Source organism: Eubalaena glacialis, chromosome 10 (genome assembly GCF_028564815.1).
Source record: "Eubalaena glacialis isolate mEubGla1 chromosome 10, mEubGla1.1.hap2.+ XY, whole genome shotgun sequence".
NCBI lineage: Eukaryota > Metazoa > Chordata > Mammalia > Artiodactyla > Balaenidae > Eubalaena > Eubalaena glacialis.
This window is the reverse complement of record NC_083725.1, coordinates 7,669,880-7,686,735: the sequence shown is the minus strand read 5'-3', so window position 1 is coordinate 7,686,735 and position 16,856 is coordinate 7,669,880. Positions and strand designations below refer to the sequence as shown.

General features: G+C 43.7%; 1 protein-coding gene across 5 annotated transcripts in view; it reads left to right on the top strand.

The window, feature by feature from the left end:
• TIRAP (TIR domain containing adaptor protein) overlaps window positions 1-16,856 on the top strand; it is a 21,897-nt gene extending 5,041 nt beyond the window's left edge. For 2 of the 5 annotated variants that reach the window (XM_061203171.1, XM_061203172.1), the window contains exons 2-5: window positions 5,628-5,751; window positions 5,964-6,122; window positions 7,611-8,192; window positions 9,302-10,774. In XM_061203171.1, the coding sequence (XP_061059154.1) occupies window positions 6,056-6,122; window positions 7,611-8,192; window positions 9,302-9,321 (669 nt within the window). In that variant the 5' untranslated portion in view covers window positions 5,628-5,751; window positions 5,964-6,055 and the 3' untranslated portion in view covers window positions 9,322-10,774. Of the gene's footprint in view, window positions 1-4,889; window positions 5,392-5,627; window positions 5,752-5,963; window positions 6,123-7,610; window positions 8,193-9,301; window positions 10,775-16,337; window positions 16,396-16,687 lie in introns of those variants that run through there. The other 3 variants (XR_009702335.1, XR_009702336.1, XM_061203170.1) reach the window with 3 other exon arrangements.

Below are 16,856 nucleotides of genomic sequence, written 5' to 3'. Positions count from 1 at the left end.
GTCACTGCCGTGGCTGGGGTGTGATCCCTGGTCGGGGGACTGAGATCCCGCAAGCCTCGCGGCCAAAATATTAAGAAAAATAAAGCAGTGGGTGCTTTTATATACACATACACACACACACTCACACATATATTTGAAATTTTTGACATGTTTAAAAGTCTTCAAAATTTACAAAATGTAGTGCTAAAAGCATATGTACCTTGTTATATATGCAGCAAAAATTCAGCAAAATGATTTAATTTAATACAGGCTATAAGACTTCAGTTTTCTGCCTGCTAGAGTCCCATCTTAAATCTGACTTTATAGCAAAATTAGTAGTTTGAAATTTATTTCACAAAATCAAATCCCAAGATTTGCCAGGCAGTTTTCAGTTATTCCACTGCTTATATAAATCGAGATGAGTGGTTCCTTGTGTCAGAATTACCTGGAGAGCTCTTAAAAAATACAGATTTGGGGGCCCCACTTCTGAACTATTGAATAAGAATTTCCAGGGGCAGCTATATTTTTAAAAGCTCTCTAGGTGATAATTGTATACAGCTTAGTTTAGGAGCTACGGCTGCAGCCCACTAGACCAGTCCTTAGTTACATCAGAATCCTGGGGTACTTGTTTTTTGTTTTTTGGCTTTTGTGCTTTTTGGGGTTTTTTTGGTTTTTGTTTTTTGTGACGCACTGCGCGGCTTGTAGGATCTTAGTTCCCCAACCAGGGATCAAACCCAGGGCCCCGGCAGTGAGACAGCTGAGTCCTAACCACTGGACCGCCAGGGAATTCCTGGGGTACTTGTTTAAAAATCACATTCCCAAGTCTTACACCCAGAGATTTGATTCAGTAGATTTGGGATGGGGCCCAGGAACTGGCATTTTAACCCATCATTTTGGTTGGTCCCTGTATTCATTTTCTGTGCTGCATGACAAATTACTACAAATTTAGCAACTTAAACCAACACCTATTTGTTATCTCATAGTTTCTGTGGGTCAAGGGCCCGTGAAAGGCTTGGCTGAGTCTTCCGTTGGAGTCTCACCCGGCCGCAGTCCAGGTGTTAGCTAGGGCTGCAGTGCCATCAGAGATGCAAATGGGAAAAGACCCACTACTAAGCCCCCTCACGCTGTTGTTTGTTGGCAGAATTCACTTCCTTGAAGTTGTAGGACTGAGGTCTGCTTTCTTGCTGGCCATCAGCTGGACACCACTCTTGGCTTCTTGAGGCTGCCTGAAGTTCCTTGACACTTTGCCCTCTCATGACATGGGAAATTCTTCCAAGTCAGCAAGGGAGTCTCTCTCCAGTCTGCTAAGATGAATTTTTACACCCACACCTACACCCATGCCCATACGTACATATGTACATAATATTCATTTATATGTTATATTTATATATACACATCTTATATAGCAAATATACATACCATATGTATGTATATACACATATACACACACACGGTTATGTTACTATATATATGATGTGTATATACATTTATATACATATGCAAACACACACACCCTACAGAATAACACAATCATGTGAGTGACATACTACAACCTTTGCCATATTCTATTGGTAAGAAGTCATGGGTCCTGCCCACACTCACAGGTATGAACATGGGGCCACCTTAGGGTCTGTCCACCACAGTCTGTAACTCCTCAGAAACAGTGTATTGTGCCTCTCTAGCTATTAACAATTAATTTTAGCACTTTAAGGGACATTGTCCTGCAAGTTCTAACGCCTCCTGCCCTGACAAGTGTTTCAGCAAATGTTTGAGAAGCCAGTGTTGGAGCCTTTGAAACCAGTGTTTTTAAAGTCAAAAATCACATGAAGAGTAGATAATAATTTATCCATCAAAGAAGTGAAAAACTCCCTCAAACAATTTAAATCTTTAAGCAGACCAGTTTTTTGTTTGTTTGTTTGTTTACTTTCTGGCTGCACCACACGACATGCAGGGATCTTAGTTCCCCGACCAGGGATCGAATCCGCCCCCCGCCCTGCAGTGGAAGCACAGAGCCTCAACTGCTGGACAGCCAGGGAAGTCCCAAGCAGACCAGTTTTTAGCACTCAGATTCGATGGTTTCCCCATTCATTAGCCTCACATACAATCAAACATAGTGTAGTAGTTTCCTATTGCTTCTGTAATAAAGTACCACAAACGTAGTCGATTCATACCACACACACTGATTATCTTATAGTTGTAGCAGTCACAGTCTTAAGTGGATCAGTGGGGCTGCATCCCTCCTGGAGGCTCTAGGGAGGAATCCAGGTCCTTGCCTTTTCCGGCTTCTAGAGGCTGCCGCCTTCCTTGCGCACAGCCCCACGCTACACCCACCCCTGCTTCTGTTGTCACATCTCTTCTCTCACTCTGACCCTCCTGTCTTCCTTTTCTAAGACCTTTGGGATTACATTTGGCCCGCCTGGATAATCCAGGCTAATCTTCCCATCTCCAGACCCTTAATCACATCTGCAAAGTCAGCTTCTGCCAAGTAAGGTAGCTTATTTTCACTGGTTCTGAGGATTAGGGTGTGGATGTCTTTGGGGACCACTGACAGTGATTCCAGCTTAACAGAAATGTGATATGAGTTATATAAGATACATAATCATATGCCTTCATAGGTTTCAGAACATTCCCTATATAATAGATACTGGAGACCAGTTAGATATTGAATAATACTTAATACACTTTGGATTTTATACAGTGAAACTTTATTTACCCCACATATTAAGTTCCTTCGTGTAATATTGAAAAAGCATTCTAAAAACATTGATGGTAACAGGCTACTGCTTTTTTTTTTTCTTGTAAAGAAGCTCTTTACTAATTTTCTATCAAGTCTTTGTAATTATCTACAAAGTAGGTATTTAGGTCTATATCATTCTACTTGATGAATGTTTTAAAAGCACAGGGAAAGGTGACTACATAACAAATCAGAGAATAAACAGAGTGAGGGATGAGACCTTCCAGTTGGAGATTTGGGTTCATTATCTTCTTACCTGCCTGACAACTATGTCTCCCATATCTCGACCATATCTTGATATAGACTGTTACTAAATCTTGTAAAGATTAAAGCGTATTTGAATGTGATTGCTCCACAGCCTCAGCTGTACAGAACTGAAAAAGTAACAAGGAAAATGCAGTATGGTTTTAGACTCTAGGAAGTAGACAGTGTATACAGTTAATGGAACTGATCTGCATTCTTGCTCAATTATCCTTTGTCAAAGATGCTATTTCCTGTGTTTGAACTTTTCCATAATATCAATCACTAGGGCTTATACCAATCTACTTCCAGTGGCTGTTGGGCAATTGGATTTCTTAAACAAGCAATGAAAAAAGGCAGCTACCCAAAATCAGCATGTATCGCCAAAAGGACACGTCATTTGATAAAATGAGAAACTGAAACTTAGATCTATCTACATCTGTTAAGTGTTATGTTAATTTTGAACCTTTAGGCTGTCATTAAAAATATCAAATGATTCTCCAGTTGGTAAGTGTATCAAGGCCAAATAATGAATTTTCAAATTAAAACACAATTGAAAAAAAGATTTAAATAATATAAAAAGCAAGTAACATTGTGTCTACTGCTGGGGGGCGGGGTGGGGAGGGGAAGGACACCTTGAATGGTTGAAATGAAGATGTCAAGAAACAGAGACTCCTGACCAGGAAAAGGATTTCAAAACCTAACAGTGGTTACCAGGCATTGCCTCAATCGCACCACTTAGGGGCTGAAATCCAAAGAATATTAGGTAGGAAAAGAAACCCATGTCCTTGTTAATGTTCCCCTTTTCATGTCTTTTTGGCTCGCGTAGCAGCTCTCTGCTTTGCTCTTTCAAATGTACTTCTGGTTCTGAGCCCGTCGCAACTCCTCCTCCTCCTCCCGCACCCCTGCACCCACGACTGCTGCAGTGGAAGTTCTCCTTTTTTTGAACTTTGGTATATTTTCATGAATCATCAGTATCTCTTGTCTTCTCTTCATCAGCTTAGCATAAGGGTGTTCAGCATTTAGCAGAATGAAGCATTTTTGTCCAACATTGAAGGACATTCTTTTTTTTTTTTAATTTATTTATTTTATTTTATGTATTATTTTTGGCTCTGTTGGATCTTCGTTGCTGTGCACGGGCTTTCTCTAGTTGCAGCAAGCGGGGCTTCTCTTATTGCGGAGCACGGGGTCTAGGCGTGCAGGCTTCAGTAGTTGTGGCACGCGTGCTCAGTAGTTGTGGCGCACGGGCTTAGTTGCTGGGAGGCATGTGGGATCTTCCCAGACCAGGGCTCGAACCCGTGTCCCCTGCATTGGCAGGCGGATTCTTAACCACTGCACCACCAGGGAAGCCCTGAAGGACATTCTTTAAATTTTGAAAACTCTTATCTCAGCGCGTCTACTCAGACGAGCCGTTTCTCTGTGAGTTCCCGGGTTGGGGGGGGGGTTGTTTTGACCTCTGCAGATCCATCAAATAGTGAGAAAGCAGTCCTTGCTCTAGAACCAAGTTCTCCACCAGCCCTTCATCTTCAGAAGCCACTAGAACACAGTGGCTCCATCTTGGATCAGGGTGAGCTCTGCCCCACACAGTGTCCTCCCAGAAACCTAGGCAGAAAGAGCCTCCACCATCAGGGACATCAGGTCATTGTGGTGGGAAGAGAACATGGCCATGGCGAGTTGCCCGTTTAATGGGCCTTTGCATTTCCATATAAATTTAGATGCCGTTTGACAATCCCTTCCCTACCCCCCCCCCAAAAGAAAAGCAAACAAAAAACCTTCCGGAATTTGGAATAACACTGAATAGATCCCTCCAATATCTAGATTATTTTAAATACATACTAACCCACACTATTTTCTGAGCATTCTATGCCATGCATTTTACATAAGTCATCTCATGTAATCTTCGCAGTAATGCTGAAGTATTATTTCCATTTCACAGATGGAAGAGCTAAAGTTTAGGGCTTCCCTGGTGGCGCAGTGGTTAAGAATCCGCCTGCCAATGCAGGGGACACGGGTTCGAGCCCTGGTCCGGGAAGATCCCACATGCTGCCGAGCAACTAAGCCCGTGCGCCACAACTACTGAGCCTGCGCTCTAGAGCCCGCGAGCCACAACTACTGAGCCCGCGTGCTAAAACTACTGAAGCCCACGCGCCACAACTACTGAAGCCCACGCGCCCTAGAGCCCGTGCTCGGCAACAAGAGAAGCCACCGCGATGAGAAGCCTGTGCACCGCAACAAAGAGTAGCCCCCGCTCACCACAACTAGAGAAAGCCTGCGTGCAGCAAGCAACGAAGACCCAATGCAGCCAAAAATAAATAAATAAAATAAATTTTAAAAAAAGCTAAAGTTTAGCAAGAGTAAAGTAGTTTACCAGAGGCCACAGTTCATAAGAGATGAGATCTAGGACCTCTGCCTGCAGAGTCTGCAGCCTTTACCACTATGTACAGCTAAGGGAGGGAGGGAGGGGAGGGAGGGAGGGAGGGGAGGGAGGGAGGGAGGGAGTGGAGGGAGGATGGGTGGGTGGATGGAGAGAGGGAGTTATTCAGGGGAAGGCAGACCTGGAGGAAAAGTCCCCCAAGGTTTCTTACATGTGCTCTCTCTCTACTGCTCAACATCCGTCTACCTTGATACATAATTATTTGTCCAAATAGTAACAGACCTTCTTCTCTGATTTCAGCATTTACACAGGAAGTTCTTACAACAAGCTGCCTGCCAGCCGCCCTTCCCCAGATCCCGAATGCAACCCTGGCCAGGTGGCGCGGAGAACCGTCACTCTGCTGGTCATGCTGAGCTCATACTCTGTAAGTCTGATGGCTACACAGTCGGGGTTCAGCTGGCAACCAGCCTGGATCCCAGTAGTGTCTGTCCCTAATCCCCTAAGGGATGAGGGGCCGATCTAGAGACTGAGCCTCTGTCAGGCACCAGGAGAGAAAGAAATGCCAGAGCCCACCCACTGGGACTGGGAGTAAGGTTAAGTACAGCTTTTGTGATCCTGTCTCTCTGTCTCTTGTAGGATGGCTGTTGGATGAGGTCAAGACTGGGTCCCCTCCCTTCTCCCACTTTACCAATGCCTGATCTCATGGGGTTAGTTTGGAGCCCACCACTATGGCATCGTCACCCTCCTTGCCAGCTCCTCGTTCCAGGTCCAAGAAGCCTCTGGGCAAGATGGCTGGTGAGTGGACACAGACTCCTAATTCCAGGAGGCTGCCTGGCCCCCAAGCACAGGCCCTGGAGAGATGCAGGGAGGCTGACGGGGTGGGCGTGGGGGGGGGTCCTGCCTTGACCTCAGTGCCCAGAGGCTCTGTGGGGAGTGAAGGGGCGTGCATCAGGGAGCCTTCAGTCCTTTTGGCTCACAGGTTTCCCAGGTGTGCTCAGCTAGTCTTCCCAGCCTGGAAACCACTGTGCTGAGTGCTTAACAGGGTGTCTCTTGTTATCTAAATCGCCCTGAACCATTCAGAGGTAGGAGCCAAGCAGAGAGAAAAAAACAAATCAACCTCCAGGACACCATACTTTCTGTCCAGGTCAAAAGCTGGGGAAGCTGAGTTGAAACCATTTGGAGTACTCACAATATGCCAGACACTGCATTATCTCTGCTGATCTTCAACAACAACTAAAACGAACCCATTTTACAGATGAGGAAGTGGAGACATAGACTGACTTGCTTATGGTCGTATAGAAAGCAAGTAGCAGGTCCACAATCAAATCTGTGCGCCCCACTACAAAGTGTGGTCCCAGATCACTCAGCTCTAAGGTCTTCAGGTACTCTGGGCAGTGAGTGGTCCTCTCCCACATTTCCGTTTTACCCATTTAGCAACAAGCTAGGATTTCTCAGGGCCAAACAGATGCCAATCCCTGCCTCTCTCCCTCCCATAATGGGTAGCCCCTTAATCTAAATCCACCTCCCCTCAATGCTGAAAGTGGGTTTGGGGGCTAATTGATCTTTACCAGCTTAACATAGCTCTACTTACTGACTCACAGATGGTTGACTAGTCAGCTTGTGGGAAGTTCTGGTTAGGATAGCCTAGGGGGGTACCAGCAATCGAAGGGCGTGGAGCAGACAAAGCCATCTTTCCCAATCAGGCTGGTGAAACAGCCAGAGTTCTTTTGTTTCTTCCTTCCTTCCTCCCTCCCTCCCTCCCTTCCTTTCTTTCTTTCTTTTTTTCCCCCTCATATTGTTGTTATACCAAAAGCTTTACAAAAAATTATTGAGGTATAATTGACACACAACATTCTGTTAGTTTCAGGTGTACAGCATAATGATGCAACATTCGTATACATTGTGAAGTAATCATCACAATAAGTCTAGTTAACATCCATCACCATACATAGTTACAGATTTATTTTCTTCTTGGGATGAGAACTTTTAAGATCTATTCTCTTAGCAACTTCAGAATATGCAGTACGGTAGGACAGGCTGGCATTACATCCCTGCCGACTTATAAAACTGCCAGAGTTTTTATGTATTCCCGAAACCTTTAAAGACGAGGGAAACTTTTGGGCAAGTCCTGAGGGATGTACACAGTAGCAGAGCAGCAGTTGTGCGAAGAAGGTGGACAGGGGAGATGGGCTGGCCTCCTCCCCGAGGTGGCTCCTCTCTGGGGGGGTCGCCAGGAGACCCCTGCTGAAAACTCCAGGCCTGAGCAGTGCTTCTTCCCCGCAGACTGGTTCAGGCAGGCCCTGTCGAGAAAGCCCACAAAGACGCCCGTCTCCCCAGAAAGCACCCGCAGTGACGTTTCACAGCCGAGCTCCTCGGACAGGCCCCCACCCCTGGGCCCCAGCGCAGCGGTGTCTCCCACCCCGCCGCCGACACACTTGGGCACCCACGGCGGCGGCGGCCGCTGGAGCAAAGACTATGATGTGTGCGTGTGCCACAGCGAGGAGGACCTGGTGGCCGCCCAGGAGCTGGTCTCCTACCTGGAGGGCAGCGCTGCCGGCCTGCGCTGCTTCTTGCAGCTTCGCGACGCAACGCCCGGCGGCGCCATAGTGTCCGAGCTGTGCCAGGCGCTGAGCAGCAGCCACTGTCGCGTGCTGCTCATCACGCAGGGCTTCCTCCGGGACCCGTGGTGCAGGTACCAGATGCTGCAGGCGCTGAGCGAGGCCCCCGGGGCGGAGGGCCGCACCATCCCCCTGATGTCAGGCCTCCCCAGAGCCGCCTACCCCGCCGAGCTCCGATTCATGTACTTCGTGGACGGCTGGGGTCCCGACGGCGGCTTTCGCCAAGTCAAGGAGGCTGTCACTCGGTGTAAGTTATGGGGAAGGGAGAAGGGGAAGGGGCTTCAGCCACAGCGCCTGCTCTACTTGGGCTTTTAGGAGACACCCAATGTGGCCTAGTACAGGCTTCAGTTTAGAGCACTTAGCAGATGCTGCGCTTTGTTTTTACAAGTAGGTTTGTGGCAACCCTGCGTTGTCAGATGATGATTAGCATTTTTTTTAATAATAACATATTTTTAAATTAAGGCATGTACGTTGTGTTTTTTATCAATTTTTTATTGAAGTCTAGTTGATTTACAAGGTTGCGTTAGTTTCTGTTGCCCAGCAAAGTGATTCAGATATAGATATAGATACAGATATATACACACATTCTTTTTTTAAAATATTCTTTCCATTATGGTTTATCATAGGTTATTGAATATAGTTCTCTGTGAAGGCACGTACATTGTTTTTAAAAACATAATGCTATTACACACTTAATAGACTACAGAAAAGTGTAAACATAACTTTTATATGCACTGGGAAGCCAAAAAATTTGTGTGACTCACTTTATTGCAATATTTGCTTTATCGTGGTGGTCTCGAACTGAACCTGCAATATTTCTGAGGTCTGCCTGTAGTTCAGAATGCAGGCTCTGGAGAAAAACTGTGTCACTTGGGCAAGTTACTTAAGTGCTCTGTGCCTGGGTTTTCTCATTGGTTAAGTGAGAATGAAACTATATACCTAAATAAGTATATACACTAAGTAAATTCAGAACGTGGCCTGGCACATGTAAAGTACTTGTGACAGGCCGGGCCTAGCGCATTATCAAGTCCTCAATAAATATAAGTCACTATTATCATTATTAGTATTAATAGTATTAGGTTTCTCTCACTGAGGTCAGGTTGGAGATGGCCACCAAGAGCTGGGAAAATGCCAGGAGGGACCCTGGTTTAGTATTGGTTTAGTAACGCAAACAGGTGCAAAGTAATAGGAAAGAATTGCCTACCATAAGCGTATCTGGGGAGGGGCATTGTATTACAGTGGGTTTAGAAGTAAAATAGATTAAAAGGTAGCGAAGGCAGGGACATGTGGGGGAAACAGAGATGCTGGGATTTGAGGAGGGTGACAAGCCATGTGATTCTCTTTCGTCTCTTTCAGACCTGCAGACCCTCAGCTGACACTTCTTACATCAACACGGATGCAGACAGTTGGAGCAAAGCTGGAAATGGAGTTAGAGGGCCTAGGACCTTGGATTCCAGCAGACGTGCCAAGTTGTAAGGAGTAAGTTTGCAGCACGTTGTATATGACCCTGGGATCAGATTGTCCGTGGCCTCCATAACCGTGGGCTCCCAGGAAGGCCCCGGGGAAGCTGGGGACTCCCCCAGGAAGGCCTGGGGAAGCTGGGGACTCCCCCAGGAAGGCTGTGAGGGAGCTGGGGACTCCCCCAGGAAGGCCTGGGGAAGCCAGAAAGTGGAGGTGGAAGGAAGTGCTGATACCAAGACATCACCCACGTGTTGCCTCCTGCGTGACTGGACGTGAAGCCTGGCACATCGTGCCTATGTCTTCTTCCCCTGGAATCGGGCACTGGTGTCTAGGTGCCTTCCTCCCGAAGAGGTGACTCACCTGAGTAAGGAGCTGGAAGCCTGGACTGCTCGCCTCAGCTGGGTGGTTTTCCCAGTTGCCTGGGGAAGCCCTGAACAGGTGTCAGGAGAAAACAACAGGTATAGCGTCTTTCACACTCACACTCTTGCCGGCGTCTCCCAGTGAGTCGTTCACTTCCGAAAGCTGCGTGGAAGATGCCCTCAGCACGTCTACAGGACAAATACTGTCCTGTATTCGTTTTCACTGCATGCCTGTCATTAAAGACTCACACCTAGAAATGAGTCTGAATAGACAGAAGAGGGGAGGGAGCAGGTGGGGTGAAGAGAAGGAAAGCTCAGACCCTTTAGCTGGGATCAAAAGCCCACCCACCAATGCTCTGACATATGGGGGCCTCATCAGGCGTCTGGCCAGAACTCCTGCTTTTACAGTAGTTCCTTCACCTCTGCACTCAGAGGAATCAGCGTATTTCTTCTGGCAGATGATTGTCTACCTTGTAGGACAGGCAGAGTTTCATTCATCTGTTCTCAGTAAAACTTGGTTGTTGAACTGAAATGAATTTATGATTCCCCTGATGTGTACTTCTGTGTCTCTTCTCCCACTTCCCCCTACCACATCTCCTCCTTTTACTGAAAAAAATGTATATATATATATATATTAAATTGAGATATAATTGACATATAACATATTAGTTTTAACTGTACATGATTCGCTATTTGTATATATTGTGAAAAAATTTTATTTTTAATTACAGATTATCTTATTACATACAAAAGGACTAAAGGATAATACAGTGTACACTCACATACTCAACACCCAGCTTAGAAGCCAAACCTCACAATCCCCACGTTGCTCCCTTTGTGCCCTTACATTCTATTCCCTACTCCCACCAGAAGTAACCACTATTCTGAATTTTGAATTTATCATTCTTAGCTTTTCTCTAGAAATTTATTACATATGTATGCATCCCTGACAATATATTAACTTTTACATGGTTTTACACTTTACATAAATGGTGTTATATTCTGCAAATTCCTTTTTTTTTTTTTTTTTTTCCATGTTTGTAAGATGTGTCCATGTTGATTCGTGGAGCTGCAGTAAATTCACTTTCATTCCGTTATGTAAATATACCACTATTCAGTCGCACATGTTTTTACAAGTGGACATTTGGTTGTTTCCAGGTTTTTTGCTGTTGAAAATAATGAGCCTGTGAGCATTTTTATTCTTGTGTATGTTTCCAAGAGCAAGATTTTCTAGGATTTAACCTAGATGGGGAACAGCTGGGTAGTGAAGAGTGCGCACCTTCAGTCTTGGTAGAAGATACCAAATTTTCTTCCAAATTGGTTGTGCAATTTATGTTCCTGCCATTTGTGCATAAGAGTTGCCACTTCTTCATGTTCTTGCTAACATTTAGAATTATCAGATTTTTTAAATTTTATTTTTTTGCCACGCTGCACGGCTTGTGGGATCTTAGTTCCCTGACCAGGGATTCAACCCGGGCCCCAGCAGTGAGAGCACCGAGTCCTAACCACTGGACTGCCAAGAAATTCCCTAGACTTATCATCAGTTTTTTAAGTGTTTAATAAGCTGGTGGATGAACACTGGTATCCCATTGTCATAATATTCTTTTTTTCCTTTTGCCTTTTTTATAAAAAAAAAATATATCATACACTAAAAGGAAGGAGGAAGTTTGATGAATCCCCATATACCTATCACCCAGTTTCAACAATTACCAACTCAGAGATAAGCTTTTATTAATAATAACCCTACCCATTAGTCACCCGAAGATCATTTTGAAGCAAATCACAGGTATTATTTTATTCTAAATATTTAAGTATGTCTCTCTAAATTATTAGAAGTTTTAAAAAAAATGACCACCATCTAACAGTATCTTTTAAAGAACAGAAGCTTTATTTTTTAATGTGAAAACTTTTATCTATTACTTTGTAGTCTGTGCTTTTTGTGTCTTCTTTAGGAAATCTTCCCTACGCCTGTATTTTCTTCTGGAACTATTTCACATTTAGGTCTTTAATCCACCTGGATGTTGTGTTTGGGTTTGTTTTTGTTGCTCTTGGTTTGTAAGTTAGAGATACTTTTTTTTTTTTTTTCATTTGAATAGCCATTATTTACTGACTAGTGCATCCTTCCCCCATTGACTGTGATGTCACTGCTGTCATACGTTGTCATACGTGAGGGTCTGCTCGTGGCTTCTCCAGCCTCCTCCCTTTGTCTGTTGATGTATCCCCGTGTCAGTGGCACCGTGGCTTACTTACTGTTGTTGTTAGTAAACCTTGATAACTTAATAGGTCAGCTCTTCCCACTCCTCTTAATCATGAAAATCACTTCAACCCTTCCTGTTCCTTTACTCTTTCATATAAATTGTTTATTCAGTTTGTCAGATTCCAGGAAAAGGCCAGTTAATATTTTTATTGGACTTACATTGAGTTGAGAGATTAATTTGGAAAGGATAGATGTTTTAATGATATTGAATCGTTCTCCTAATAAAAATGGCGTGTCTCCATTTATTCATGTCTTTAAATGTATTTCAATAAAACTTTATAAATCTTTTCCATATTAGTCAGTCACATTTTTTATGAGATTTATTCCTTAGTACGTTGTATTTTCTGTTGCTACTGTAAAAGGTTTTTTAAAAAATATATATTTATTTATTTATTCATTCATTCATTCATTCATTTTAGCTGCACCGGGTCTTTTTTTTTTTTATATAAATTTATTTATTTATTTTTGGCTATGTTGGGTCTTCGTTGCTGCGCGCGGGCTTTCTCTAGTTGCGGTGAGCGGTGGCTACTCTTCGTTGCGGTGCACAGGCTTCTCATTACGTGCACCGGGTCTTAGTTGCAGCACGCGGGATCTTTTTTTTTAGTTGTGGCTTGCGAACTCTTAGTTGCGGCATGCATGTGGGATCTAGTTCCCCAACCAGGGATTGAACCTGGGCCCGCTGCATTGGGAGCGTGGAGTCTTGACCACTGGACCACCAGGGAAGTCCCTCATATTGATTTAATATAAGCAAACTGCTGAATTATTTATTCTATAAGACTATAGATTTTGTTGGGTGTCTATAAAGACAATCATATAATTTGCAAGACAAAACAAAAACTTGTCTTTCTCTGCTGCCTAGGATCACCAGTAAGATATTGAAAGTGGCAACTTTGTCTAAATCATGATTTCAAAGGGAATGCTTCAAACATCTCACCATTATGTGTGGTATCTGTTGTACGTTTTGGGTTTGGTACATATTTTTTAACAAGCTGTTAAGTTTCCTGTTGTTTCTAGTTGATTAAGAGTTTTACTTATCTTGAATGGGTTTGAAATATATTCTAAAATTTCTGCATCTACTGAAATGATGGGTTTTTTTCCCCTTTTAAATGGTAATGCAGTGAATAACATTAGATTTTCTAATGTTAAGCTGGTCTTATATTTCTGGGGTAAACTTATCTTTTTTTTTTTTTTTTAAGGAATTCCTTTATTTTTATTATTTATTTATTTTTGGCTGTGTTGGGTCTTCGTTTCTATGCAAGGGCTTTCTCTAGTTGCGGCAAGCGGGGGCCACTCTTCATCGCGGTGCGCGGGCCTCTCACTATCGTGGCCTCTGTTGTTGCGGAGCACAGGCTCCAGACGCGCAGAGCTCAGTAGTTGTGGCTCACGGGCCTAGCTGCTCCGCGGCATGTGGGATCTTCCCAGACCAGGGCTCGAACCTGTGTCCCCTGCATTGGCAGGCAGATTCTCAACCACTGCGCCACCAGGGAAGCCCAAGGGTAAACTTATCTTGATCGTGATGTATTATTACCTTTGTTTAAATTGCAGGATTCAGATTGCTAACATTTTCTTTATGATTTTACATCTATATCCGTATGTAAGATTGGCCCATAATTATCCTTTCTTGTATTATCCTTTTCTGGCTGTGTTACCAAGGTTATATCAGCTTTCTAAAATAATTGGGGAGTGGTCCCTTTTTTCTATTCATTGATGAGTTAAAGCTTGGAATTAATTGTTCCTTGAATGTTTAGTAGACTAATCTGTAAATCCAGTTGGACCTAGCGTGCTTTGCGAGGGGGGAGTGGGGCGGATTTAAAACTGCAATTTCTGTATCTTAAAGAGTTATAGATCTATTTAGATGTTTCATTTCTTCTGGAATCAATTTGGCATAAACAGTGAAGAATACAAGACTGGCTGAAATAGATTTTTCAGTTTGAATTCTCGGATCATGTAGGCAGTAGGAATCTGAATTCTAAATCTGCATAGAGATTGGCCTGTGATTACAAATTTTCAGGGTTTTTTGTCTTTTTTTTTCTTCTCCCCTCCGGAGCCAGATCTTGAGGCGGATAAGTTTCCTAAACATCTTGTCTCCTTTAGTTGGGCAGCTTTTATTTTACTTTTTAAGTAGTTGGCCCTTTCACTGAGGTGGGCCCCTTTAGAAATCTTGGCTCTCTGGGAAGTTTTCTCTTCCAACTCCTCGCTTGCATGAGCCCAGATCTGCGCCTTAAACATCACATTTTAAAGCCCGAGGCTCTAGATTTCTAGAAACAAGCCATCACCCTTAGAACTTCAGCTTCAATACCCACTTACTATTCTATAGATTTGTGCTCCCACATTTTTTGTTTCTGAAAATTTTATTTCCTTGGGAGCGCAGGAATGTAACGAAAGGGATGTTTTAAATTTTGCATCCAGAATGTTTAGGTATTTTTAGCTGATTTTTTTAGAATATCTAGTTCTGTCATACTACCTGAAGTGGACGTGTCTAGTCCTTCTTTAAACTAAACTAAATAAATAAATAAATAAGTAAAATAAAAGGGAGAAATTTTGAGATTCCACAAGAAAATGGAAGGATTGATGCTTATAGACTAGGGCTTCCCAGTAACAACCTTCTAACACAGCAATGTCCAGTCGAACTTTCTGTGGTGATGGAAATGTTCCACATCTGTGCTGTCCAATGTGATACGAGCCATACGAGCCATACGAGCCATACGTGGCTATCAAGCACTTGAAACGTGGTTGTATGACTGAGGAACTGAATTTTAAATTTCATTTAATTCTAATTAATTTAAATGTAAAGTTACATGTGGCTAATGGCTACTGGATAGGACAGTGCAGAGCCTTCTAATGTTTCCAAACAAGCTGAACTAAAAAATTATCAACAGACAAATGCCTCTGAAGCCAAGTGAAGATTTACTGCTGTAAAGGTCCCTTACACTCTGCTGTCTGGTATTCCAGCAGGTCCTCTGGGGGCTGAGGCTCCCTATGAGCTCATCTTTTCCTTGAGCCAGGCCCTCTTATGAGTAGAATTCTGACCTTATGTATATTCTAATTAGAATTATACAGTTGGTCCTCCAATAATGTGGGGCTTAAGGGCGCCGACCCTCTGTGCAGTAGAAAATCAGCTACAACTCTACAGTTGACCCTCTGGACCCGTATCTGTGGATTCATGTAGTAATGCAGTATTTACTATTAAAAAAAAATCTGAGTATATGTAGACCCTGCAGTTCTAACTCGTGTTGTTCAAGGGCCAAGTGTATGCTTCTTTTCTTTTTTTTTCTTCAGCTAAGACAGCAAAAGAGATGATTTACTGTACACATTACATTCAGCCGCAACTGAGAACAGAACTAGTACAGAATGACACAGGTCCAGGGCAAAGGACCAAAAGGGGCCGTTTTGATATGAGCAAGGTGGGTCTCTCAAAGGTTGTCGAGGCAATCAGAATGGCCATACATGTTCCAGGTCCACTGAGACAAGTTCTAGACAGTAGGTATGCAGCCCAACAATTTCTACCAGCATCCCTGGCCTCTGGCTTCCCTTGTTTCTGCTCCCGTGGCCTCCATGGGTGTATGATTTTACTTGGACCTCTGCCTCATCTTTCTTCTTTTGTGCTTCAGCCTGCGCCTTTGCTTCTTCCTCCACTTCGCTCTCATGGCGCGGAGGTTTCTCAGGAGATGGCACTAAGGCTGAGAGTTGTTTCTTTTCTTTTTTAAAAAAATTATTTCAAAGAAAAATTTCACTTTGAGTGACAATTATTTTTCTGGAAAGCAGAGACTTCACTCTCCTGAAGTTTCCACCAAAGCCACCATATTTCAACCAATTTGCTAATAGCCCAGCTGGTCACTCATGCTTATGGGGGGACGGGGAAGAGGAGCTAGAGAAGGTGCTATAAATCTAACTGGACTAGTGCAAGCTCACCCAAGAGTGCTTTGAAAACCCAATATGCTCCCTCCTACCAAATTAAAAAAAATTTAAAAAGGGTGGTGAGTAGAAAATACCAATGGTTTGCTGACAAAAAAAATGTCGCCTGCCATTTCAGTAAACAACAAATATTGCCACCATCAAGCCATCAGCCACGCAGCCACCCCATGGTGCACCCTGAGGGGACTCAGGATGGAGAAAAACAGGATACCGGCCCTAGATAGTTAAGATGCATATCTAAGGAATAATTCCAAGGAGCCCAGACTTGCATTTTCCCATACACAGACAAGCACTAAAATCATTAACTTGAGATGTCTCTTTTTTGTGATTAGCAGTAATCTTTTTAAAATTAATTAATTAATTATATTACTTATTTATGTATTTATTTTGGCTGCTCCAGGTCTTAGTTGTGGCACGTGGGACCTTCATCGCGGCATGGGGGATCCTCAGTTGTGGCATGCATGCGGGATCTAGTTCCCCGACCAGGGATCGAACTGGGGCCCCCTGCATTGGGAGTGTGGAGTCTTACCCACTGGACCCCCAGGGAAGTCCGCTAGCAGTAACCTTTTGATGTTCAACTACATTTTTTTTTTCAGCAAAAGCTCCTATATATCCTGGCTCCTCCCTTACCTCTTTGGAATAGCTCCTCAGAGCCATCCTGACAGTCCGTCTCCCGGGCTGTAGTCCTCAGTAAGGTCCCCGAATAAAATACAACTTTTAACTTTTACATTGTGCGTTTTTTTTTTTCAGTTGGCGGGTTTCAGCAGGTGATGCTGATGTGCCATTGGTCCCTGGAAGGGTGTGCTCGAGCACTGGGAGATTGCAGAGAAATTATAAATTAAAATTTTACATGGCCAAATAAAGAAAAGAAACTCTGATGGATGAATCACATTCATGCTGCAAATCACAACCTTGGTCG